This window comes from Fringilla coelebs, assembly GCF_963513975.1.
Source record: "Fringilla coelebs genome assembly, chromosome: 17".
Classification (NCBI taxonomy): domain Eukaryota; kingdom Metazoa; phylum Chordata; class Aves; order Passeriformes; family Fringillidae; genus Fringilla; species Fringilla coelebs.
In genome coordinates, this window is record NC_140043.1 from 11,034,217 (window position 1) to 11,058,439 (window position 24,223).

The window sequence follows — 24,223 nt, forward strand, 5'->3', positions numbered from 1 at the left end:
CCACCTGGCTGGCAGCCCTGGGAGCTGAGGAGGTGTTTCAGCAGGAGCAGAGTCGTGTGGCACTGCTCCCATCCTGGGCATGGAAGGACTGTCAGGAGCCTGTTGGCAGCGTAGGAGTGAAAACTCCCTGGGAAGCCTGAGCTGGAGCCACCCTGGTGACCTCCTGTTTCAGTTCCACCCCTGTGGAAGATGGCACAAGGTAAGGTGCTGCTTCCCTGGTGACTTCCCTGCACACTTCCACTGGGTGACGGACAAACTGCTCCGGTTCTGGAGGGAGCCCAGGGAACATCGTGAGGAAGAATATCAGGGAGGTTTTGCAGGGTGGGAGAAGGCAGGAGGAATGAGGGTTGTGTGCTCTGGAATCCCTGCTCAGCTGAGCCAAGTGACTCCTCTGGGAGATGCTGTTCTGCCTGTCCCTTCTGTGCCCTCAGCAGATCTGCATTCCCTCTGCAATTCCCAGGAGAGGAAGCCTTGGAGCACCAGGAGCAGCTCCAGCCTGCTCTGCTCCTCGGGGAGATCCACCTGGATCCTGCCTGGGTGCTTGGGAAGTGGTTGTGTGCTTGAGCAGGAAACACAGAGAAGTGGAAGGAAAAGCCTGAGAGGGACAGGAGGGAGATTTGGCACAGCAGCAAAGCACAGACCGGATGGATGCTCCTGCCTGCTGCCGCCAGGGATCCTGCGCTGCAATCTGCTGAGCCGTCTGCCAGCCAGGAACAGCTGGGCTGGCTCTGCTCCTTCAGCTGCTCAGGCTGAATCTGCCCACCCAGCCCCTGCCTGCCCACCCTGCCCACCCCAGCCCTGTGCTGGTCAGGAGGGAACGGCACACAGAAAGCTCCCAGCCCACAGGGCGATGGCTGTGCTGGAGAGGATGCTTAAAAATGGGGCATTTTTAATCTGCTCCATCAGCTGGGCCTGTCTGAGTGCTGCCAGGGGGGGCTCATGGGGACCAATTCCTGCCCTGCCAAGCTGGTTTTGTGCTTAAGGGGGTGAGGCATTGGTTTGCAGGCAGTTGGGTGGGATCTGAGCAGCACCCTCTGCTCTGGAGCTGCTCCTGGGAAGCTGCTGCCTTTGATGAATCAGTGCAAGCAGCTGGAAGCAATTCCTGAAATGGTTTGTGGATGCTCTGGCAAGGCTGATGGCTTCTGTGGGGAGCTTCAGGCCTGCAGCTGCTCCTGGGGATGGCTGGGGACAGTCTCTGCTGCCCTGGGCCAGGCAGCAGGGCTGGAACCCACAGCAGTCCCCCACCAGCAGGCTGTGGGAGATGCTCCCTGTCCTCCATGGCAGCCTGGGCTCCACTGACATCACAGAATCCCAGGATAGATTGGGTTGGAAAAGAGCTCAAATATCCATTTGCAAGTCCCTGCCATGGGCAAGGATTCACCCACTAGCCCAGGCTGCACAGGGCCCCATCCAACCTGGCCAAATCCAGGCCTGGGAGGCTGTGACTGGTCAGGACAGAGTTTCCATGGGCTGGGTATTTTTGAGCACTAGCCATGCTCACTGTATCCCTGACAAACAGGCCCGTGCCCCCTCCCACCCTGCAGCTCCTGCTCTTTCCAGGCCACTTCTCCCCACCAGCAGCAAGATAAGCAGGACCCAACCCCTCAGTGTTTGCTTGACCCCGGACTCGTTAGAGCAGCAGGCAAAGCCCATTCTGTTTTCAGCACAACTGTTTATTGATAATCTTTGCTTATCCACTGTATGAATGTTACCAACCTTTGGACAGAGCCAGCCTGCTTCCCCAGGGCCTGTGTCCAGGTAGCCAATGCGTGTAGAAATCATGCACTTCAGGTAGTCTGTAACAAGACGGGTGTAAAAAATACCTCAGATGTATTTGAAATCTCTGCCTCCTTTGCAATCGACTCACTGAAAAGTCTGTAAAGAAGTTGTTGGGGGACAGGGGTGGTCCCTCCTGGGCAGGGCACAGAGGCAAAGGGTCCCCAGCCAGAGCTGTGAGCATCCACCACACACTGTGCTTTGGGGGGGTGTTATAAACCAGCCCCCAGACCCCAAAACAGACTCTGGTGCTGGGGGACTTCAGGAAAAGCGTGGTGGTCCCTGGGTGGGCAGGACCTCAGGGTGGGGCCTCACTGTTCAGGCTGCAGAATTAACCCCCCTTGGGAAGCTGTCCTGTGGTGTCAGGTCCATGGGAGCTGCCGCTGTGTGTGCCTGCCCTGGCTTGAGGAAAGAAGAAGATGGAGCAGCAGAAGGAATGGTGACCTCCTTTCTTCCTACAGACAGACAAAACCCCCATTCTCTGTTTCCAAACAGCATCCCTGCCCCTGCAGGGCCTCCCAGCTGGGAACTGGGAAAACTGAGGGCTGCAGACAGAGCAAGGAAGGGATTTGGGCAATTGCTAACGCCCTTGGTCAGCCTGAAGAGCACGACTGTGTGCTGATCCCTCAGCAGGGTGGAGGTCGGGGCTCCTGCCTTGCTGGGCTGGCGATGGACTCTGCTCCCTGCCTGGGTGACAAAAGGGGTTTCTGAGGGCAGGAGGGCTGGGGAGCCCCAGCTGGCACATGGAGGAGGAAGCAGGAGCCCCAGGAGGGTTCTTTGTGAGCAGAGCTGTGCCCTGCCCAGCCCATCAGACCCAGCCTGGGGGACGCACAGTGCCCGTGGCAGCCCCCAGTGTCCACCTGTCCGTCCATCCCGGGCAGGGCAGGCTGGTTGGCCGTTATGGTGTGTGTGTGTTGTTCCTTTGATGACCACGAGAAAAATTTTACATTACATTCAAACGAGCACCCTTGGGTTTGTTACTCTACTTCTGAACACCGCAAAACACAGTAGCAACAGAACACGACGGAGCAGGGGGGCAGCGAGCCCCGGCGGGGCCGAGGCGCCGGCGCTTGGAAAAGAATCCCTGAAGCCAACGATGGAGGAAGGAGATGGGCGCGGATACACGTCACAGTTTCCATTTACAAGACCCCCAGGAGGGAGCACCGAGGCCGTGTGCCGGGAGAGGGCCCCGGCCGAGCTGCCCTGAACCCACCAGGCCGGGCAGCGCCGTCATCGTCCCGGCGCGAAGATGAAGTCGAGGGCCTGGCGCTCGGCCGCCGCCACGTTGGGGTGCCACAGGTCCACCATGAACACCACACGGGGACCTTCCTCTGGGGCACCTGAGGGGTGGAAACACACAATGAGGGCAGGGAGGCACCTCCCCAGTGCCTCCCAGTAAACAGCTGCTTACTGGGAATTCAGGGACACGGGGCACGCTCCTCCCTGCCCGGCCTGCTTTGGGCATGGAGGATTCCTGAGGCAGGGCCTGCTTGCAGCTGCGTCCTGGATCTGTGCACGGAGCGGCTGCTGCGCCACTCCGGCCTTCCTGGCCCCGCACGGAGCTGTGCTTCCCGATCCCACAGCAGGTTTGATGTGGAAGCAACAGCTTTTGTTCTCCCACTCTCTCCTCACGCTCCCCTGTGTAGAACAGCTCTGCCTGATGCTTTTATGCCACGGGCGACTAATGCCGGGTAATCCGGGAGAGCTGGAGCGGAACAGGCTCCATCAGGAGGGAGGAGGGAGGATCCAACAATCCAGCGGGCGGGAGGCTGCTCCCCTGCTGGCCTGTCAGCACCGAGCTGCAGCAGGGCTGCAGACAGAGCAAGGAAGGGATTTGGGCAATTGCTAACGCCCTTGGTCAGCCTGAAGAGCAGGACTGTGTGCGCTGTTCCCTCAGCAGGGTGGAGGTCGGGGCTCCTGCCTTGCTGGGCTGGTGATGGACTCTGCTCCCTGCCTGGGTGACAAAAGGGTTTCTGAGGGCAGGAGGAGGAGGCCGAGGCCATGGCACGGCAGCCGGAGCTGCCCTGCAGAGCTCGGCGGTGAAGGAAGCTGAGCTGCTATGGAGGGGAGAGGGTCAGCAGGCCCTGTGCTGGGCTGGCACTGCTGCGACAGCACCACGAGCAAGTTGGGACGGGAGCGAGCCATGGGCTGGCTGAGGGGCTCCAGGGGTGTGCCAGGAAAGGGTGTCAGGATGTCCCAGCACTGTGAGGCAGAGGGAGCGTGTTCATGGGGAGCCCTGCCATGCCAGGGACAGCACTCTCCCCAGCTAGGGCAGGCCAGGGCCCTGAGCCCCTCAGGACATGGGACCCAGCCCTGCTGGGGCAGCAGAAGGGACTGGGCGTGGGTGTCCCCCTGACCCATCCCCAGTGCCCAACACCAGAGGGGACACCACGAGGCCCCACACACTGAACTCACCTTCGTGGAACGCTGTGTGCAGGAAGGAGTCGTCGAAGAGCAGACACCGGCCCTCAGCCCAGCACTGGGGCTCGCCCCCCACCACCAGTTCGCAGTTGCTGGGCGTCTTCAGACCTTCAGGCACAAAGAGAGAGGATGGGGAGGGTCAGGTCATGCCGAGTTCCCTGTGGTGGGGCAGCAGGGAGCAACTGAGCTCTGTGTGAGCCCCATGCTGCTGCTGAGGGGCTGCTCCCCTACAGGGTGTGACCTGAACCCCAAGTCTGGAGCAGCTCAGCCCCTGCCTCACTCCCTGTCTGCTCCTTCCTGCCTTTTCACTGTCCCCAGCAAGCTCAGCACCGCAGGCACTGCTTTCATATCTGGAACAGCTTCCCAGTCCCCAGAGCCCATGGCCCTGAGGTGTGCACAGGGAGCCAGGCTCCCGGGATATTTTCCAACTTCAGGACCAAAGGCAGATCCGGCCTGCTCCTTCCTCCAGCCCTGCAGTGATGACCCTGTCCCAGGCAAGGCTTGGGGAACAGGAATTATACCAGGGCTGGAAAATGGAGGCTCAGTTGTGGCTCTGCCACAAGCTCCCCAGGGACCTGCCCCATCCCTCAGTCTCCACCCAAGGTGCTGCCTCAGGGTGACCCATGGGGCTGCAAGGACAGAAATCTGGGGGAGTCACAAAACGCTCATAGGGAAGCAGCTCTGTGAGGGCCACATGAAGGACAATCTTAGAAATAAAATGGGTCTTTTCCTAAAATACCAGCACAAGCCAAGGCAGTTTGACAGGGGTTGATCCCATCACCTCCTGCACCAGGACTGTCACCACCTGCAGTGCTGGGGACACTGGAGCTGCTGCAGAGCCATGCTGCCCTGAAGATGTGGCCGTGGTGGAGAAAGGGGTCAGGGCTCACGTGGCTCCCGAACGGTAACGATGCAGCAAACGAGCAGGACAGATCCAAGAGCGATGCCAAACCCAGCCAGCGCAGCAGGGACTCCCAGCTGCCCGACAAAGCTGGGACTACAAAGATGCTGTTTCAAAGGCTGCAAAACCCAAAGCCATTTCCCTGCACAACAGCCTCAGCTGGAGATGCTGGAACAGGGAAGCTGAGCTGCTGGGGGATGGAGGGAGGGAGCAGCCTGCAGCCCTTCCATCCCACCCACACCCTCAGGATGCTGCCCAGGCCCATGGAAGCTGCCTGTGCCTGGGGCAAATCCTCGGGAGTGACTCGCCCCACTGATGGCTGTGCTGGCTTTGCAGGTCCAGCTGCCTGAAAGGGCAGGTTGTGTCTTAAACACATCCATGCCCTGGGATGCCCTGGGCACAGCAAGAGCTGCGTTCCCAGCAGCAAGGTAGGGCTGCCAGTGTACCCCCGGCCCAGTGCCAAGTTCCAGCGGAAGGACAAGCAAATGACCCATGTCATTCCTCTGCCCAGGGCTCATGTGCTCCAGGTGTGCTCACCTGAGCCCACTCAGACATCACTGGCTCCTCCCAGGAACCTCTCCCAGCCCCTCACGAGGGGAGCGCATCCCCCAGTGCCTCAGAGAGAGGGGTCAGTGACAAGCTTCCTCGTGGCACCAGCAAGGGCAGCTCCTGGGATCAGCTCTGAAAACAATTCCCATTCCAAACAAATGGCCAGCAGTGCCTGGGTGTGTTTACCCGAGCTGTTGGCTGAACAGGCGCGGTTGGTGTTTGCCAGCCGGGCCCGTGCGGTGCCTCCCCCGGCACGGCCGGTGCTGTGCCAGCCCAGCCATCTGTGCCGTGTGGGCTCTCCCCGTCCCTGCCTGCTGAGCAGGGAGCACTGTGCCACCAATCCAGTGCCTGACCCACCGCAGGGGACACCCCAGGACCCCCCAGCCCTCACCTGCAGCTTTGCAAACCCCAAAGCAGCATCTCTGCTCCCATCTCTACCCATGTCCCATGCAGAGCAGCTGAGATTCCCCAGGAGAGGGGAGCTGCCAGCGGCACAACACAGTCCTGGAGCAGCACCCCAGGCTGCGCCACATCCTGGGATGGGAGAGGGACCTGCCTGCACAGTGGGGGATGTTCAGAGACCCCTATGTAAAATCAGCCCTGTATCACACACCAGCAAGAGTCCACAGCCCTGGGTCAGCAGGAGGAGGAGGTGAAACCCTCCTGCTGCTGATCTCGAGACGCTGGGGATGTCAGGTACCCAGGGACTATCACCACCAAAGCCCCCAAAACCTTCCTCAGGCCAAAGGTGTCTGAGCCCCAAGAGCACACGGTGCCAGAGACTTTTTTGGGGCTCCTGCACCCAGGCGCAGCTGCCCCCTCCGACACATGAACCACGGCGCCAGACACTCACCGAGGTGGCAGCGGATGCGGATGTTGGTGGGCCCGTAGTGCTCGGCGATGACGGTGCCCGGGCTCAGCACAGAGATGCAGGCGTTCCCAAAGACATTGTTGCCAATGCAGGTACGGAGGCTCCCGAGCAAGCGGTACGTCCGTGGGCATCTCCGGCAGTTCCTGGGCACGCACATGCCCTGGTTCACCAGGTAGAAGGTGAACCACTCCCCGCTGGGCGTGCTGTTCATTTTCCATCCTTGCGGGAGGCTGCAGTTTGAGAACGCCTTGTACAGGGTCTCAAACTCGCACAGGATGGTCTGGAAGTTGCGCTCCAGCAACTCCACGTCGTGCTTTTGAGCGTCCCGGGAGAAGTAGGGCGTGGTGGGCAAGTCGGGCAGGAAGAAGACTTCTGGCTTCTGGATGGAGGGTCGGCTGTTGAGGTAGCGGCCCTGCTCGCGGATGCCCTTGTGGATCCTGCCCATGCCGGACCAGGAGTAGCGCTTGGCGTACTCCTGCAGGTTGTGGTAGAGTTTCTGGTTGAGGCCGTCGTGGTGCGAGCAGCGCACGCACTCGGGCGACTGGCAGTACACGAACCCGTTCTGCACCCCGTTGGCCTCGGCGCTCTGCATCAGCGCGTTCACCGTGGCGTAGGCGCGGGGCTGCTCCCGCCCCACGTGGTAGCAGTACCACACAAAGAGGACCAGCAGGCAGGCGACTGCCACCACGGCCGTGGCGTCGCAGTCGCGGAAAGACTGGATGCCCGTGGCAATGAAATCCCGGAGTCCGTCCAGGGACCAGCTCCAGTCTGTCAGCCACTCCAAAGACATGGTGGTGGTGCTGGGAGCGCGCAGCGGGGCCCGGCGGTCACTGCTCGTGGGGCTCAGGGGCACCCACACCATGCAGCCGGGCCGGGGCGCGGCGGGAAGGGGCTGCCATGGGCGAGCGGAGCGGCGGCTCTGCCCTGCTCTGCCCTGAGCTCTGCATTGGCAGTGGTGCCCGGCAGCACCCCTGGGTCAGCAGCCACGTGGCCGGAGGGTCCCCGCCGGTGTTCCTGGGCCCATCATCCTGAAAGGCAGTGCTGGAGGGAGGTTCTGGGGAGAGAGACCCAGAGGTGTTAGGGAAAGGGCTGCCCCGTGGGGTCCCTGCTGGGGTCAGGGCACAGGATACAGCTGGAGCTGCGCACTGAGACTGTGTGGGGCACTGGCTCCTCAGGGAGGGGATGGTGGATAAGGAACCCAACATAAGCCCATGCTGAGTAAATTCCCTAGTGCTCTCAACACCATCTTCCACAAACACCCAAATAAAAGGCCCAGACCCAGACCCCATCTCCCACTGCCCCAGTGACCATGTCCCCTCCCGCTCATCCTCCAGTTTCTCTCCTAAGTTGCTGCCTTATCATGTCTGAAATCTGGCTGCTTAGTGAATATACACTGAGAGTACACACTTCACTGCCCTATCTGGCAGCATATCAGCTTATCCCCTCCATCTGATGGCTCTGAAGTGACTATCCCTCCAGAGACTGAGGTGTGGGAGAGCCCAGACCTCAGCCAGCACATGGCCACAGGGCCAGTACATGGCCACAGGAGCAGGTCGGGGTGGTGGCAACACAGGCAGCTCAGGTTGGCTTGTTTGATTTCACCAGCTCACTGGTAAGAGCACTGACTCTTAAGTAGCAGGATTGGTTTATGAGCCAGGAAAGCCATCCAAACCCTCTCCAGCCCTTCCTGCCAAAGTCCTGCAGCCTCTCAATGTGCATTTCCTTATCAATAGTGATGGAGACGGGCTGCAGATGGGATCTGACCCTACAGCAGGGATGTTCTGCAGGGCTGGAGACCTGGGATTCCGGCACTGTAACACTCCAGGGAGGAATGTCCACACACCCGCCCTCCCTCCACCCTACTTCCTTGTAGCATGCTGCCTGCGTGCCCCATCCCGGGATCTGCAGTCCACGTGGCATGTAACAGCCTCCCGGGAATCTCAAGATAACTTTCCTCCATCTCCACAGCTGGCATCCCTCCAGACACTCCCGCTTCTCCCGCCCAGGCCTCCATTCCCGGGGTGCAACCGCAGCATCGGTGCCAGGGATGTCCCCCGGGGCCAGCACAACCCTCGTGCTACCTGCAGGACTGGAGCATGTTAGGGAGGGAGCAGAGCCCTGGGTGATGGGCATTCAGGGTGGCTCCTGCCCTACAAAGGGAACTGCTCAGGCACAGCAGCCACGCTCGGTCAGAGCTGATGACAACACTAAGGGGAACAGAGCTTGGGGGGTCCGACAGCCTCGGGGTCCCCAGTCAGAGTCACACCCTGCAAGGGTGGCACAGCACAAACATGGCCCCAGTGCTGCCCCAGGGATGCAGGCAACACCTCAGATCAGGGGGAAACCATCAGAGCAGCAAGAAATCCAAGCCCCCATGCCCACACACCGCCTGCCTGACCCCAGAGAGCCTGGGAGCCTTGGGCTGCAGAGCCCTGGGGTTCTCTGGGCACAGCCTCCGTGGGACCAGCCCAGGAGCTGCCTCCTGCGCCAGCATGGCCACCCCACTGCAAACCTGACCAAACCCACCCCCACAGGGGTTGTGCCAGCGCTGGGGCAGGGCACCAGACATCGGCACTGCTCCCAACTCACATCGAGTGGCTGGGGCTGCATGGGGCACCCAGTGGGTGCTGTCACCTCTCAGCCATGACCCTGTAGCCACACGGGTCACATCCAGCACCCCTGGCCTAAGATGCCAGAAAAGGCTCCTCAGCTAATGATAAAGGCAGAGCCATTCCAGGGAGAGGAGATCAATTCCACGTTGCACCGAAGTTGTGCAGGACGTGGAGGCGAGCACCGTGCCAGCAGCAGCCGTGTTACATAAGGAAGGCAGAGGCTTCGATGCAGCACAAAGTTGCATCTCGGTGACTCCGTGGTGGCCACGGCATCTCCTGGAGGCAGCGGGTTCGGCTCAGCCCAGCCAGGGTCCCCGGGCCGTGGGCCTGCAGTGACAGGGACGCGTGGCGGGGATGTCCTCAGCTCGGCGCGGCTGGTGTCGCCTCTGGGAGCAGCATGAGGAGCAGGAGCCTTGGGATGAGGCGGGATGCCCGCTGCCACTCCGGAACGGGAGCAGTGGGTGCTCCCTTCACCCTCTCCTGAGCATGCCACTCCGCCGGTGCCACCAGAGTAAGTGTCACCCGCGCGCTGCTCTCACCCAGTGTGACGGTGTCACCCGGCGTGGCGGCGTCAGCGGGTATCACCGCTGTGGCCGCATCACCCGGCGTGGCAATGGCACGGCCGTGCCGGTGTCCCATCACCCGGCGCGCCGGTGGCACCTGCCGCCGCGCTGTCACCCGGCGCGGCCGTGCCGCCCGCCCGACGCCGAGCCCCTGCCCCGGCCGGGAAGGGGGGGTTCGGGCTGCGCCCCCGCCGCGGGCCCCGCTGCCGCCCCGCGCCCCCGCGGCCCCCCCGCGATGCGCTGCGGAGCGCTGCGGTACCGACCTGCCGCCCGCGCCGGGCCGTGCGGGGCCGCGCGGGGCCGCGCTCCCTCCGCGCCGCTCCGCCGCCGCCGCGGACCACAACTCCCAGCAGCCCGGGCAGGAGGGGCCGCGCCGCCCCCGCCGGGACCGCGCCGGGCGGCAGCTGCGGCCCCGGCCCCGCACAGCCCGCCCGCCCCCGCGCCCGCCCCGCGCCGCGCCCGCCCCCGCCCCGCGCTCCCGCCCCGCGCTGCCGGGAGGGGCCCGGAGGGGCGGGGGAGCCGCGGGGTTGCGGCACTCGGGAGGGGTCCCGGGGATGGAGCGGCGGGAGGAGGCGGCGATGGTCCCCGAGGGAGCGCCCATCCCGGCCGCGGGCAGCCCGGGACGCGGGGACGCGGGGGCTGGGTGACGGCGGCGCGGGAGGTGAGGGGGCACCGGGGGTGCAGCGGGACGCGCAGGGACAGCGGCTCCAAGGATTCAGGCGCTGGGGGCTGCAGCAGTCTGGGGATGCTGGTCCCAAGGGTGGGAGCACGCAGGGATGCAGCCACCAAGGGAATGGGGACTGGCTCCAGGGACACGGGCTATTAGGGATGCAGCAGTCGGGATGTGTACGATTCTGCCTCCAGGGATTCAGGAGCACACGATTTCAGGGAGCAGGGAGCACTGGCTCTGAGGATTCCGGCCCCTTGTGCTGCAGCCCTCGGGTTGCAGGGGCTGCTTGTCTCCAGGAATAAATGCATCTGGCATGCAGGGGACAGGAGCTCCCAGTGAGGCAATGCCCAAGATGCAGGCAGCCAGGGAATGCCTCAGCGAGAATGTGAGGGTGTGCTGCGGCACCAGGGATGGGGGGAGACTGTTCCCAGCTTGGAGCGTCCCTTTACAACTCTTTAGTGCTAGTGGAGAAACTGTCGTGAGTCCTCTTGCTTGCCTTTTTCCTCCCCAACCCATTTCCTGTTCCCCTAAGCCAATGCTGCCAGTTCTGAGAGCCCCAGGGGATCCAGTGCTCCGGTCCTTCCTCCTCCATCGCCCAGGCTCCGGGTGAGCAGCTGAGCTGAACCGCCCGCGGGCAGATCCCGGGTCCAAGCAGATCCCGGGCCCAGGCAGAGCCCTGGTATTGCTGCCCTGCCCTGCCCTGCCCTGCCCTGTGGCGGTGCCACGTGGAGCCGTGTGGGACACGTGTCACCGCCACAGGGCACAAGGAAAGTCCTGCCTTGTTTTGCAGATTTTGCCATCCGGTGCCCACGCATCCTCCCCTGGCACTGCTCAGGACTCTGGAAGTGGAAGCAGAGCTGTCCTGCACAGCCCCTCAAGTGTGCTTGTGCTTTCTCTGAGTAGCTTCATCCCTGGCAGTCCTAAACTGCGCCTTGTTTTCCATCCTGGTACATTTTTTGCCCTCTGCTTCCTGCTTGCTCCTGCCACTTCCCTGTGCCCCCACCAGCACATTTCCCAGCCCAGTGTGCTGCTGCTGGGCCCTGGCAGCGTTGTGTGCTGCAGGGTGAAAGGAAGGGGAGTTTTTTCCACCCTGCTCCTTCCCAGACCCCCCAGGCTCTGGCACAGTTCCTGCTCCAGGCAGACAGCGCATGCATCCCTCTGTCGGCACTCACTGGCTCTGTGGCTCTGGGCTCTCTCCTCCTTTCTCCCCTGCCTCTGTCTTCTGAGCTCTCTACTGCCTCTGGACCAGACTTTGGTCCCCAGCTCCACCACTCATCTCTTCCCTGCAGATCAACCTGGCTTTCCTGCAGGGTCCAAGAAAGCTGGAGAGGGAGTTTGCATGAGGGTGTGGAGTGACAGCGGAAGGACTGGCTTAAAACTGAGAATAGGTTTAGATAGAATATTGAAAAGAAATTCTTCCCTGGGAGTGGTGGGACCCTGGCACAGGCTGCCCAGAGAGCTGTGGCTGCTTCATCCCTGGAATTGTTCAAGGCCAGGTTGGATGGGGCTTGGAGCAACCTGGGATGGTGGAAGGTGTCCCTGCCTGTGGCAAGGGGTTGGAACGAGATGAGCTTTAAAGGACCTCTCCAACCCAAACCAATGATTCCATGATTCTGTGATTCCTCAGCACAGGGAAGGCCCCTCCAGGAGCACTGCCCCAGCTCCAGCCTAAACATTCCAGGAAATCCCAGCCCTGGCAGAACACAAGCACAGTTTTGGCAACAGCTCAGGGGAGGACACTGGCAGTGTCTGCCCCAGGAGGACAGCTCAGGAAAAGGGAGAAGGAACCACTGGAGCCAGGAGGCTGCCCACAGACTGAGCTCCTGCCAGGGTGTTGCTGGCAGAGCTGTGCCAAGTGCATCCCAGGGCTTTTCCCAGCCTTCTGGGCTGGGCAGGGAAGCTGTGCCTGACCTGGAGTGGGCAGGGAAGCTGTGCCTGACCTGGGCTGGGCAGGGATGTTGTGCCTGACAAGGGTTGGGCAGGGATGCTGTGCCTGACAAGGGTTGGGCAGGGATGCTGTGCCCGATCTGGGCTGGGCAGGGATGCTGTTGCCTCACCAGCTTCCAATGCAGCTTACAAGGAATCAAGGGGTCCCTGCTGCTCCATCCCTGACCTCGGGGGTCCGTTAGCCGTGTGACTGCAGTGGCATTGCCCTGCTGTGCCCCCGCCCAGCCCCAGGCAGGGGGAGGCCGTTGTGGCCGAGGCTGCTGGGCCCAGACAAAGCTCCATCCGCAGCACATCGCCTGAGGCCAGAGATTGGCTCCGGCTTTACGTCACCGAGGAGGAACGGCAGCATGAAGGGCTTTTTTTTTTCCCCTTCATTTTAATTCTCTTGCAATCTCTGTCCAAAAATAACCCAATCTCCCTCCCCCAGGAATGCTCTGCATCAGAGCCTTGGCTCCGTCGCCCCCTGTGCATTAGCCTGGCAGCTGCTGAGCAAAGCCATTATCGATGTCACAGCGTAACCTTGGTTAAAAGCACGCCTGGGGAGGGCAGCGCTGTTGCATTGTTTTGGGTGCGGAGGGGCAGGGACAGACGGGAGGCCCGGGTTTCCTCGGCCGGGCATTTCCCGGGGTGTGGGGTGGGGCGGGCTGAGCATCCCCCTCCCTCCCCGCTGCCAGGGACACTTGGGGCTGCTGGCATCAGGGAATGCTGGGGTGTCCCGGTGGCGCTGCTCCTCGGCAAGGTGACAGTCAGACAGTCACCGTGCTGCCACCACGCCGTGCTCAGGGTCCCCTGGTCCCCCCCGCAGGACCTTGCCCTCCCCACACCTGATGCTGGACAAAAACCTCGCAGGGGTTCGTTTCTTCCCCCGCCAGGGCAGCTCAGCCCGGAGAAGCTCCCAGGGAGCAGGGGGGGACTTTTCCCACCCAGCCCCGGGATTCTCCCAAGCTGTGCCTGCCTGCTCCATGTGGGATGCAGCCCCTGCATACCGGGGGCAGGTGAGGCAGGCCCCTCTTGTCCCCACACTGGTTTCCCTGTCGTTTTGGGGAGCTGCCAGGAGAGAGCCACAGTTTGTTGGGCGGCCAATGGGTGAGCGAGGCATAGGCAGGATGGGTGCCCACAGAGCCCCTGCCCAATGGGGTTCAGCTACCAGGGCTCCCCAAAACTCTCTGCATGTCCTTTGTGACAGGGCCAAGAGTCTCCAGTGGGGTCCCAGTGCCTCAGGGCAGCACCCAGACTCCCACCCACTCTGTGAGACAGCACTGGGCTGGGCTGGCAGGGGAAGGGGCAATGCTGTGGGGTGACCTACAGAGGGGAGATGTGCCCAGGGTCATGCCAGGTCACCTCATGTCCCAGCAAGGCTCAAATGCCTCCATCCCACAGGAGCAGAGGACACTGTGGGGCTGCACCAGGGCAGGACCTGGCACTCAGAGCCAAGCCAGTCGCTTTGGGCCACCCTCCCACAGCAGGGCATGCACTGTACCTGGCCCTCACCCTGCCCTGCATGGCTGCAACCTGCAGCCAGAGCGTCTGCAAACTGATTTCAGACATTTAAAAATACAGAACAATTGTTATCAAGGTTATACTGAATGCTAGAGCTTCCCACGGAACTACTTTATCATGTTCAAAAATATTTAATCCCATCAATTTTCACATTGTTCTTATAAAAACAGACATGTATGAAGGGAAATGAAATGCTTCGTACATTTTTTTGGCACATTTTTTTTTTCCTCTTTTTTTTTTTTTTTTCTTTTTAACCGTTACAAATTACAGACACACATTCGTTGTTTTGAAAGGAAAACCCCTAAACCCCAGCTGTACACTGCAGAGCTGCACCAACCACCCCGAGCTCCCCCAGCCTCCCGCGCTCGCGATTGTTCTACAAGGACAAAAGAAGGACACCAGCAGCCAAGGACGTGGCGGTGGCTTCGCTGCCCTCCCAGGGGCTGGCTGAGAGACAGCAGGGACAGTGGTGGCCCTTTGGGGTCCGTGTCCCCACCGCTGTGTGGCTCTGGCAGGGGTGATGCAGTGAAGGAGTTCAGGGGACGGCGAGGGTGGGACTGAGGGCGATTTCTGCCTGTTCCGCTCCCCACAGAGCTCCTGTGCTGAAGCCTCCACACATCCCACCTGCCTCTCCTTCCCAACAGCTCCACCTTCATCCCCTGCCCAGCTGGGGGACCCAGCCAGGTGTGGATGCACAGCACAGCCTGCCAAGGCCCCTCCTGCAGCAGGAGCCAGGGAGCCCAGCCCATCCTGCTTACCCTGAGATGCTGCCAGGGGCACAGAGCGACCCTCGGCCATGCCGGGTCGGGGTGATCCTGGCAGGGTGATGGGAAGTGCTGCTGGACAGGAACAATGGGCAGAGAGCAGAGGGGCACCAGCTGGGTGCTCTGCTCACTCCAAGGTGGCTTCCAGGATGACTTCCAGGGCTCCCAGTGGCAGGGTGGCACTCTCCACAGGTTGGTGCTTCTCCACAGAGCATCACCCCAGAGTCCTGGCTCGCTGCCTTACCACATCCAAAGCAAAGTGGAAAAAGAAAGCAGCACGTACCTCGTGTGTGCCAGGCTGTCCCTGAGCCCTGCAGTGAGGACAGTCCCTGGGCCAGTGCCCCCCGAGCCCCCCGGGAGCAGCGGGGCGGGACCCTGTGGGGGACCCTGCGCTACCTCAGCTCCCAGCAATCAACCGCAGGCTCTTGCAATGGAGACATCTTTAATTTTTAACAACATCAGAACCGCAAAAATCCCCCTGCGTCTGTGTGGGCAGTGCCGAGGGACGCTCCGCCATGGAGGGGGACATTCTGCCATGAAGGGGGACACAGCAGTGCCCCCGTGCCCCCCTGGCCTCACCAGGACCCAGCTCTGCCCCGGCTCCAGCTGCTGCCTGTGCCCAGGGCTGGGCAGCACACCTATCGCAGTTTAAATAGAATAAATACAGTGAAGAAAACAGTAAAATCTTCAATAGAGAGGCAAAAGGAAAGACAACAGCAGGTCCGGGGGTCCAACCAAACTCCACGTGGTCTCTGGATTAGTTACTGAGGAAGTTCTATGAGAGCACATTAAGTTCGCTGCTGGAGACTCTCTTACCGCTGTCCTTATATCGAAACCTCGTATTCTCGTGTTTCCTGCAAGCAAGGAAAGGCCAGTTGAGGGCAGCAGCTGCATTCCAGGATCGTCTCCCCATTCCCAGACAGCAAGAGAGATCCTGAGTGTTGTTTTGTTCCCAGGGGAGCGATGCCCTCGCAGCCAGGACCCCTCAGCCCCCTGTGCCTCCCATCCCATTGTTCCCACGGAGCCTGGCTGGACTCATCCCTTGGCTGCCCAGCCACCCAAGCCCCTCAGGAGTGTCCCTAGGGAGGACAAGCACAGCAGGACTCACCCCTGTCTCATAAATCGGGTTGTCAAACTCCGTTTCTACCGTGATCTGGCTGTAGGGGTGGGAGTACATGAGGGGCAGGCGGAGGCTGGAGTAGTACCGACACCTGCGGGCGGGGGGAGAGGCGGAGTCACTGAGGATTCCAGAACCACATCCCTCCATCCCAGCTCCTCCCAGCGCCCCGGGGAGTGTGACTGGCGAGGGCGACGCTGAGCCAGCCCTGCTCGTGCCCCCTGCTCTGTGCCAGCCCCTGCAGCCCCACCTGGTGAGATAGATGTACGCTCCTCCCAGCAGCAGGGAGATGATCAGCACCGGGATGAAGATGGCCAAGGCCATATTTCCCCCCTCGAGCGACGTCTCTGCAGCAGCTTCTGCTACTGAAAGGACAAGATCTATTGTGCTGGCATTTGCAGGCACCGGGCGATCCCCTCTCTGCCTCTCCCCCTCCTCATCCAGGTTCCACCAGGATGCTGTGCATCCAGGAAACCCCCGTCACTCACCTTCCAGAGCGTGTTCAAAGCTGTCTTGGTTCACTGGAAGAGAGATGGAGAGTTACTGGTCTGTAGCTGGGTTTGGCTGGGTGCTGGCAGCTGTTGCCTGCTGGGAAACCCAAACCTGGGATCTCCTGCCCCATTTGGTCCTGAACCATGCTGTGAATTCCCAGTGTTTAATGAGCTCTTGGTGACTGTAAGCGTGTGGCCAGGACTGAGCAGAGCCCAGATCCAGAGAAGCTCCAGCTCTCAGCTGAGTTCAGCTCCCAGCTGGGGCTGCACCAGACCACGGTCCCTGGGCTGTCCCAGGCTAGGGACAGAGGTGCTGGCCGTCCCCTTGCCCCCCTCCCCTTCCCTGTTACCTTTGCAGATGGGCAGGGGGCCGCTCCAGTGGGATGGCTGGCCCAGGATGCATTTGATGGTCACCTCCCCCATCAGTTCAAAGCCCTCATAGCACATGAAGGTCAGGGACTCTCCTGGCAGGTAGAGGCGCTTGTAAAGAATTTGGTACCCGTTTTCTGGCAGCCCTGGGTTATCACAGGCCAGTGACTCCTCAGCTGAAAGGGAATGAAACACATGCAGGATGAGCCCGAGGGAGAGAAGGAGTCTGGGGGCAATGAGGAAGCACCCAAGCTCTCACCCCCTCTGCTTCCAGAGGAAAGGATCTGCACGACCCCCTGGCTGCAGGAAAGTGCTACCCAGAACCCCAGAGAGGAGCTGGGCTGCAGAGGAGCAGGAGAGACCACCCAGACTTACAGACACAGTGCGGGAGCCGCGAGGTCCAGATGGGGGTGCCGGTCTCGCGGCTGTAGCAGGTGAGCAGGGAGCTGCCCTCCAGCACGAAGCCAGGGTTGCAGGTGTACTGGATGGTGGTGCCCACCAGCAGCACCGGGTCCGAGATGAGGCGGGTGGAGTGCTCCACCTCCCCTGGGTCCGTGCAGTACATAACTGGGGAGAGAGGAGGGCTCAGGGGAGCACCTCGGAGCAGGAGCCCCTCAGAGCTGGGATCCCCTTGCAGATGGGATCCCCTCGGAGCAGGACCAGTGCTGTTACAGGGTGTGGGACAGGGACAGCAGCATCTTCCTGTGGGCACTTACTCTTTTCGCAGAAGGGGGGGTCACTGCTCCAGCTGAGGTCCCACTGGCAGGTGAGGGTGTCACTGCCCACGATGTCATAGCCTGGGTCACACTGGTAGGTGATCTTGGCCCCTCTCACCAGCTCTGTGTGTGACGTGGTCTTCCAGCCGTTCTGGATCTCGGGCAGGTCAGAGCAGGAGTCGTTGCGGGACACCTCTGCAGCCAAGAGGGATCTGGCTGTCACTCACTGAGCAAGACCCATGGCACAGCCCTCCCCAGAGCCACCCCAGCTGGACACACGGCTCTTCCCAAGGGCCTGTCCCTCCCCACAGCTCCACAAATGGCACAGCTGCTCTGCAGGCAGCATCCCCTGGACACAGGGAAAGGGCAGCAGTGGGGGACAGGGGCTCTTTGAAACCTCCCCAGCCCTGACCCTACAGGCAGGCAGAGGGCTGGGCTGGTGAAAGTTGGGCAGTGTCTGTGCTGGGGTCAGGATAACCTGGGAGCACCAGGCTCAGCTCCAGCTGCGGGTGCAGGAGAGGTGCCAGCACCACGGTCACAGCACAGCTTGTTTGCTCACAGGAGGATTTGTTCCCTGCTTCCCCCACGCTGGTCTGCTCAGGTGAGGGGTTGTGGCCTGCCCTCCCCAGCCCCGTGTGCTGCAGAGCACCGAGGAGGGCCCTGCAGCCTCCCAAGTGCTCTGCATTGCAGCTTGCTCTGTTTGTCGTAGCCAGGGCTGTCAGCAGTGCAAGGAAAATGTGCCTGGAAGGAGCCTGGCACGGGAAGCAGGGTGGGGGAGAGGCAGCCATGGGGATGGAATGCCCCTCACAGTCCTTGTCCCTGCCGTGGGCACCCACAGCCCCAGCCTGGCAGGCACAGCTGCCCTGAAGGACAATGGAACACATCTCCAGGAGCACAGAGATGGGGACATCCATCGCAGGAGCCACCCAGGGACTGGCTTCAGTGACCACCCCTGCCTGACAGGGTGTCTGTGGGGATCCTGCATCCCTGTTTCCAGCAATTTCTTTCCCCCTGGGCCAGACCAGGGCTAACAGGGACCAAACCTGCCTTGTTGCCAGCCTGAAGGAGGGGACACATACAAAGACCCCCCAGAAGTGACTGACCCAGAGACCTGCAGCTGGGGGGTCCTGCAGGAGGTTCAGGGTGGGATGAGAAGTGACTCTTCCTGCTTCCAGACCCTGCAGCTGGGCATTCTGGGCTGGCTGTGTGTCACATCCTCGCACCAGCACCCTGCTCCCCGTACCTATGTAGTTCATGATGAATCCTTGCCCCTTCCCAAAGATGAGCCCAGCAGGGTCCGAGTGGAACTGGATGGTGAGGTCAGGGCTGGAGGAGTAGAGCTTCTGGGGGCCGCTGCTGCCCACATACTGCCCCAGGATGCGGGAGGAGAGCTCGTCCCCGTCGTAGATGGTGAGGATGTCGCTGTTGGTGATGTTCAGGCTGAGAGGAGAGTTTGGTTAGAGAGCAGCATGTGCCGGGAGCCCAGGCAGGACACAGCAGTGCGGGGCTCAAGGGACAGCCAGGTGACCTCCCTCCGGGTCGCCTCTCTCCGGCGGTGCCGGCGGCTCCCGGGACCCCGCGCTTGGAAGCGCCGGTCCACAAGAGCCGCGCTTGTCCCCGCGGCCACCAGAGCGCAGTGGCGGCCCGCGGATGGCAGGGACGGCCGGGGACGCGGGACAGGGATAGCTGCAGCCTCCGTCCACCCCGGGAATGCGGCTGGCCTGGAGCCGAAGGGGATGGGGGGGCTCGCTGCTCTCCCCCCTCTCCAAGGCGGGGATGGATGCACGCGCCAGGGGACACGGCTCTGGTGTCGGGAGGGTTCTCTGTGTGCCCGGGGCTGGCAGTGTGGGTGAGCGATCACATCTACCCCGAGGGTGGGCAGTGATACCCCTTCCCGGCTCGCTGTCCTGCCCTGTCTGCCCCAGCAAGGCTCACCGGGGCTGGGAGCGGTGGCACGGGAGGGACTGGGACAGGGACAACCGTCCTCCCCTTCCCCGGGAGAGGAGAGCACCAAGATGCTCCCAGCTGCACAGGAGATGCCTGAGCTGATCCCCAAACGTTTTATTAGGAATGTTCTTGGAGGGGGCCCAGCTAATCCCCATGGCAAGCTGACATTTGTAGTAAATCTCTGCTTTCTGTCAAACACGATTTTCTCAGTGACATTTATGCCTGATGACTTCAAATCACTTGGCCTCCAGTTCTGCTCAGCCCCAGCACCCACAGAGCTGGGAGAGGTGTGCTGGGAGCTCCAACTTGGGATTTTATGGGGAGCTTTAAAATCTTTATGACTCTAAGCCTCTACTTGAAACACGTCCTCCTCTTGAAAACCCAAAATAGCATCAAAGGAGGCTCCCGCTGCAGCAGCAGCATTACCATGCCAAGAACTCTCAGCCTGGCAATGGATCCCATTCCCCTCTGACCCCAGCATGTTCAGCCTGGGCTTGCTGAGTGGCTCTGCTCCCTTAGTGCCTGTATTTCACATTCAGCCCAAAAATTGAGCTGTTTCCATCTCATGGATGCCTCCAGGCTCTCGTAACCCTGCATGACCCAGCTCCTGACGTGCTGGGTGTCACCCCAGAAGCACATGGCCACATGCTGCTGTGGCACTGCTCCCTGTGGAGAATTCCAAAGCTGTTGGAGCAGCAATTCACTGCTGCTATGGATCATGTAATGGTGCTTTGAACTCAGAGAGCACCACTCAGTCCTGCCCAGGGTGCCAAGTGCATCAAAGGGGATTATGGAAGCTCTGAGGGGGAGAACAGGGCATGGCAAGACTCTTCCCTGTGAGGCTGGTGAGGCCCTAGCACGGATTGTGTGGATATACTGTGGCTGCTCCATCACTGGAAGTGTCCAAGGCTGGGTTGGAAGGGGCTTGGAGGAACCTGGGATAGTGGAAAGTGTCCCTGCCCATGGGAGATCAGCTTTAAGGTCCCTCCCACCCAAACTGTTCTGGGATTCGCTCATACCACAGTGCAGGCAGGGGCAGCGGGACACTGCAGCAAAATGAGACGAGCACTTCTGGGGCAGAAACAGACACTGAGCTCCTGGGCTACTCACAGCTGGATGTCCAGGAAGAGCCTCTTCTCCTCGCCCACATGGATCCTCCAGATGCAATCCTCCCCCTCCGTGTAGGGCTCCGGCCAGTTGGGAGACAGGATCACCCCAGCCACAGCAGTCAGCTCCCCTCCACACGTGGCTGTGGGGGCAAAGGGGTGGGCAGGGCTCAGAGGGGACCCAGGGGTGTCACCCCACACCCAGCAGTGCCCACGGGCAGGGCTGACCTCGGCACAGCGGCTCCGTGTCGTTCCAGTAGGGGTCCCGCATGTTGACGCACTCGATGACGGCGGGGCCCTGCTCCAGGGAGTGCCCAGGGTCACAGGTGAACTCCACGGTGGTGCCCAGGTTGTAGGTGGGGTCGGAGGTGGTGAAGTTCCCGTTCTGGATGTAGGGCTCGTAGCAGTGGCCCCGCTCAAAGGCTGGAAGAGATCCCTGTTAGCTGTAGGGACACGGAGCTTCTCCCTTCTCGCTGAGCTTCCCCAGGCCCTGCTGGTGTCCCCATGAGAACCTGACCCCTGCATCCCCACCTGCACGGATGGCCTCTGCCAGGGAGTGTTTTACAGGCAATTAGGATTAACAACAATTTATCCGTTCTGAGCCACACAGGACTCACCAAACCCTACTGCCATGGTGGTTCAGCACTAGGGATGAGCTCAGGGGCACTGCCTAGCACTGTGTTTCCCAAGCTGGAGATGCCAAGCCATCCACCCTGGGATTGCTCAGGGCCACAGGGCTCCTGTGGGAACAATCCTGCAGCAGGACCCACTTAAATGACAATGGGAGCCACAGAGGGGCACCAGGCCTGCCTGTGCTGGGGACAGCCAGCACCCTTCCTGCAGCTGCCCCTGGGGCTGGCTGTCCCGGTGTAGCAGGCACAGGGCCTGCACAGCCTCCCTGGCCTTCAGCAGCCTAAGACAGGAAATGCCAAGTCATGATGACTGGACCTAAGAAGCCCCATTTTCTGCCTTCAGACCCTTGCTTATCTCTCTGTAAGACTTTAGGTCACTTTCCTTTTGATCCCTACTATTGAACAATTCCTAAAACTCCTGTACCCTCTATAAAGAGCTACTTTCGCCCAGTTTGGCGGAAGAACTGTCCCTGACACCTCCGTAGAAAGCATCAATAAAGACTTCCCCGTGGAACTTCACACAGGGCTTCTCAAGAGCTGAAATCACAAAATGAGCTGAAAATCACTGAGAGCTGATCTCACTAAGAGCTGAGCTTGCTCAGGTGGCCTGCTGCTCTGGACCCTGCCTGAGGGGCTCGGACAGGTCGTGCTTTATTGGTGTCCAAACCATGACAATTGGACTTTTCTGTCTTGGGCACCCACGGCAGCCAGGGTTGGGGAGACCCTGAAACACCAGAGTTGCCTCATCCTGGCTGAGCCAGGTGTAGCTATGATATTTTCTGAAAAATCCTTTCCTTAGGATTTTTTCTCCTGAGAAGCCGAGAGGCCTCAGGAACAAAATGTAAACAATTATTATCTGCTGCTGTGGAATGCAACAGGTGGATCTGTGATTGGTCTCATGTGGTTGTTTCTGATTAATGGCCAATCACAGTCCAGCTGTCCAGATTGTCTCGGTCAGAGAAAAACCTTTGTTATTGATTCCTTTTCTATTCTTAGCTGCCTTCTGATGAAATCCTTTCTTCTATTCTTTTAGTACAGTTTTAATATAATATATATCATATAATAATAAATCATGAAGTCAAGATTCTCATCTCTTCCCTCGTCCTGGGACCCCTGTGAGCACCCTCACAGCCAGGCACTGCCCTGGGGCCCCAGCACAGGGACACAGCACCTTCGAAGCGGATGTTGAAGGCGGTGGCAGCCGCGGGCTCCTCGGCGAGGAAGTCGATCCTGATGGAGGAGCCGTCGCTGATGACGCCCTCGAAGGGGACGCTGTCGGCGCGCAGCGAATCGTAGAGCACGGCCGAGCGGTTGGTGTCCCCGCTGTACACCACCATCCTGCGGGGACACGGGGCATGGCACAAGGGACAGCGCCCCTCAGTCCCACCCGGGCACGAGGCGGGGGGAGCTGGAGCAGCTGGGATAAGATGGGGGCGTCCAGGTTTTGGTGTATTGGGGGGGTTTTCTCTCTGAGAGAGGCTGTCCCCATGAGAACCTGAGCATGGGGAGGCTGGAGTGTGTTCAGGGATGGGAATGGAGCTGGAGCAGCTGAGGGAGCTGGGAAAGGGGCTCAGTCTGAGGGAAAGGAGGCTCAGGGGAGACCTTGTGGCTCTGCACAGCTCCTGACAGGAGGGGACAGCCAGGGGGGGTCAGGCTCTGCTCCCAAGGAACAGGGGATAGGATGAGAGGAAATGGCTTGTGTCAGGGAAGGTTTAGACTGGATATCAAGGATATCAGGGAAAATTTCTTTCCCAAAAGGGATGATAAGCATTGAAACAGGCAGCCAAGGGCAGCGGTGGAGGTCCCATCCCTGGAGGGGTTTAACAGCTGCATGTAAATGTGGAGACATGGTTTAGTGGTGGCCTTAGCAGTGCTGGGGGACAATTGAACCCAGTGATCTCAGAGGGCTTTCCCAATTCACATAATTCCATTTTTCTATATTTAGTGCCCAGCAACAGGCCTTGCTCCTCACCCCATGCAGAAGAAGCCCCCTGGGATCTCTCTGCAGTCCCAGGGCTGTGAGGAAACAGCTCCTGGAGCCTCACCTGTCCTTCTCAGTCAGCAGGAGCTTCTCAAAGTGCAGGTGCAGCTTCTGGCCCGGAGGGGCCCCGATGGCCCAGACACAGTACATGCTGCCAGACTGGTTCCCGCTGTAGCTGGGGGACAGCACGCGGCCGATGGTGGCATTGTGCACTGTCCCTCCACAGGGAGCTGCAACACAGAGCACAGCCCCGCTGGCATGGGCACAGTGCCATTTGTGCTCCCCTCAGAGTGCCCAGGGCACAAACCTCTTGCCTGGGCTCTGCTTTGCTCTGTCTGTGCATATTTATACTCACACACAGACATAAAATCTTAATTTCCTTTCCCTTTGCTGCCTAACGAGGGGACGGATTCTGCTGTCACTGCCTGATCACCTGAGGCATTGCTCTCACCCCCTCCCTGTCGCCACATTTCTCTTCACAGAGAAAAGCAAGGCACAATTCTTCCCAAGAATATTTCTGTGTTTCACATTCTCTGAACCTCAGAGAAAGAAAAAACCAATTCTTATCTCATTTAATGCTCCTGTGTTGTGCACAAGTGGAATGCATCGTGGAAGATTGTTTACCTGAAGGGAATTGGTAATTGGATTCTGGTGTGAGTGTTTTGATTCACTGACCAATTGAATCCAGGTGTGTATGTTGGGACTGTGGGCTGACAGTCACGAGCTGCTGTGCAGGGGAGTGCAGTTGAGTGCTTGGCAGATTCAGTTTAGATGTAATGTAATATAGTATAGAATAATATAGTATAATAAAGTAATTAATTAGCCTCCTGATAGGACGGAGTCCTCCTCATCATTTCTCCCGGATGTCAGGCAAAAATATCACTGATACCTGCCAGGACCACCCTCATCTCGCGGGGCAAAGAAAGGGGCTCATGTTTTCCTCAGTGGGGCCCAGTTTCCCAGCACGGGGCTGGGGTGTGCAGGTACCTGAGCAGATGGGCTCGGGGCTGCTCCAGTGCGGCCGGGATGCGTTGATGCAGGTCAGCATGCGGGGCCCCTGCAGCTCGTAGCCCAGGTGACAGTGGAAGTGAGCGATGCCACCCGAGTGCAGATCCATCACTGTCACATCTCCAAAGTCAGGCCTCCGTGGGAAGTTGCAGCTCAGCATAAACACTGGAACAGGCACACGTTGGAAGCTCAGGGCTCAGCTGCTCCCAGCCACCCCGTGGGGACGTGCTGGATGTGCCCACGTGTCACACAGAGCAGCGGCAGAGCACCCCCAACCCCCCA

At 60.4% G+C, this 24,223-nt stretch overlaps 2 protein-coding genes across 2 annotated transcripts in view; both read right to left on the reverse strand.

Annotated features, from left to right (window-relative positions):
- Positions 1-3,006: 3,006 nt before the first annotated feature.
- ASPHD2 (aspartate beta-hydroxylase domain containing 2) lies at positions 3,007-7,380 on the reverse strand (the record flags this gene model as incomplete). Its single annotated transcript, XM_084217218.1, has 3 exons — positions 3,007-3,116; positions 4,192-4,305; positions 6,501-7,380. The coding sequence occupies 3 exons, from the start codon at positions 7,378-7,380 to the stop codon at positions 3,007-3,009; spliced, it is 1,104 nt and encodes a 367-aa protein (XP_084073344.1).
- Positions 7,381-15,398: 8,018 nt separating this feature from the next.
- Positions 15,399-24,223, reverse strand: part of SEZ6L (seizure related 6 homolog like) — a gene marked incomplete at both ends in the record, with an annotated part of 36,927 nt that continues 28,102 nt past the window's right edge. The window contains 13 exons of the mRNA XM_084217157.1: positions 15,399-15,428; positions 15,683-15,785; positions 15,942-16,056; positions 16,180-16,212; positions 16,533-16,727; positions 16,927-17,118; positions 17,268-17,462; positions 18,511-18,707; positions 20,325-20,463; positions 20,549-20,743; positions 22,124-22,290; positions 22,998-23,163; positions 23,921-24,106. Coding sequence (XP_084073283.1) covers positions 15,399-15,428; positions 15,683-15,785; positions 15,942-16,056; positions 16,180-16,212; positions 16,533-16,727; positions 16,927-17,118; positions 17,268-17,462; positions 18,511-18,707; positions 20,325-20,463; positions 20,549-20,743; positions 22,124-22,290; positions 22,998-23,163; positions 23,921-24,106 — 1,913 coding nt within the window. The remainder of the gene's footprint in view (positions 15,429-15,682; positions 15,786-15,941; positions 16,057-16,179; positions 16,213-16,532; positions 16,728-16,926; positions 17,119-17,267; positions 17,463-18,510; positions 18,708-20,324; positions 20,464-20,548; positions 20,744-22,123; positions 22,291-22,997; positions 23,164-23,920; positions 24,107-24,223) is intronic.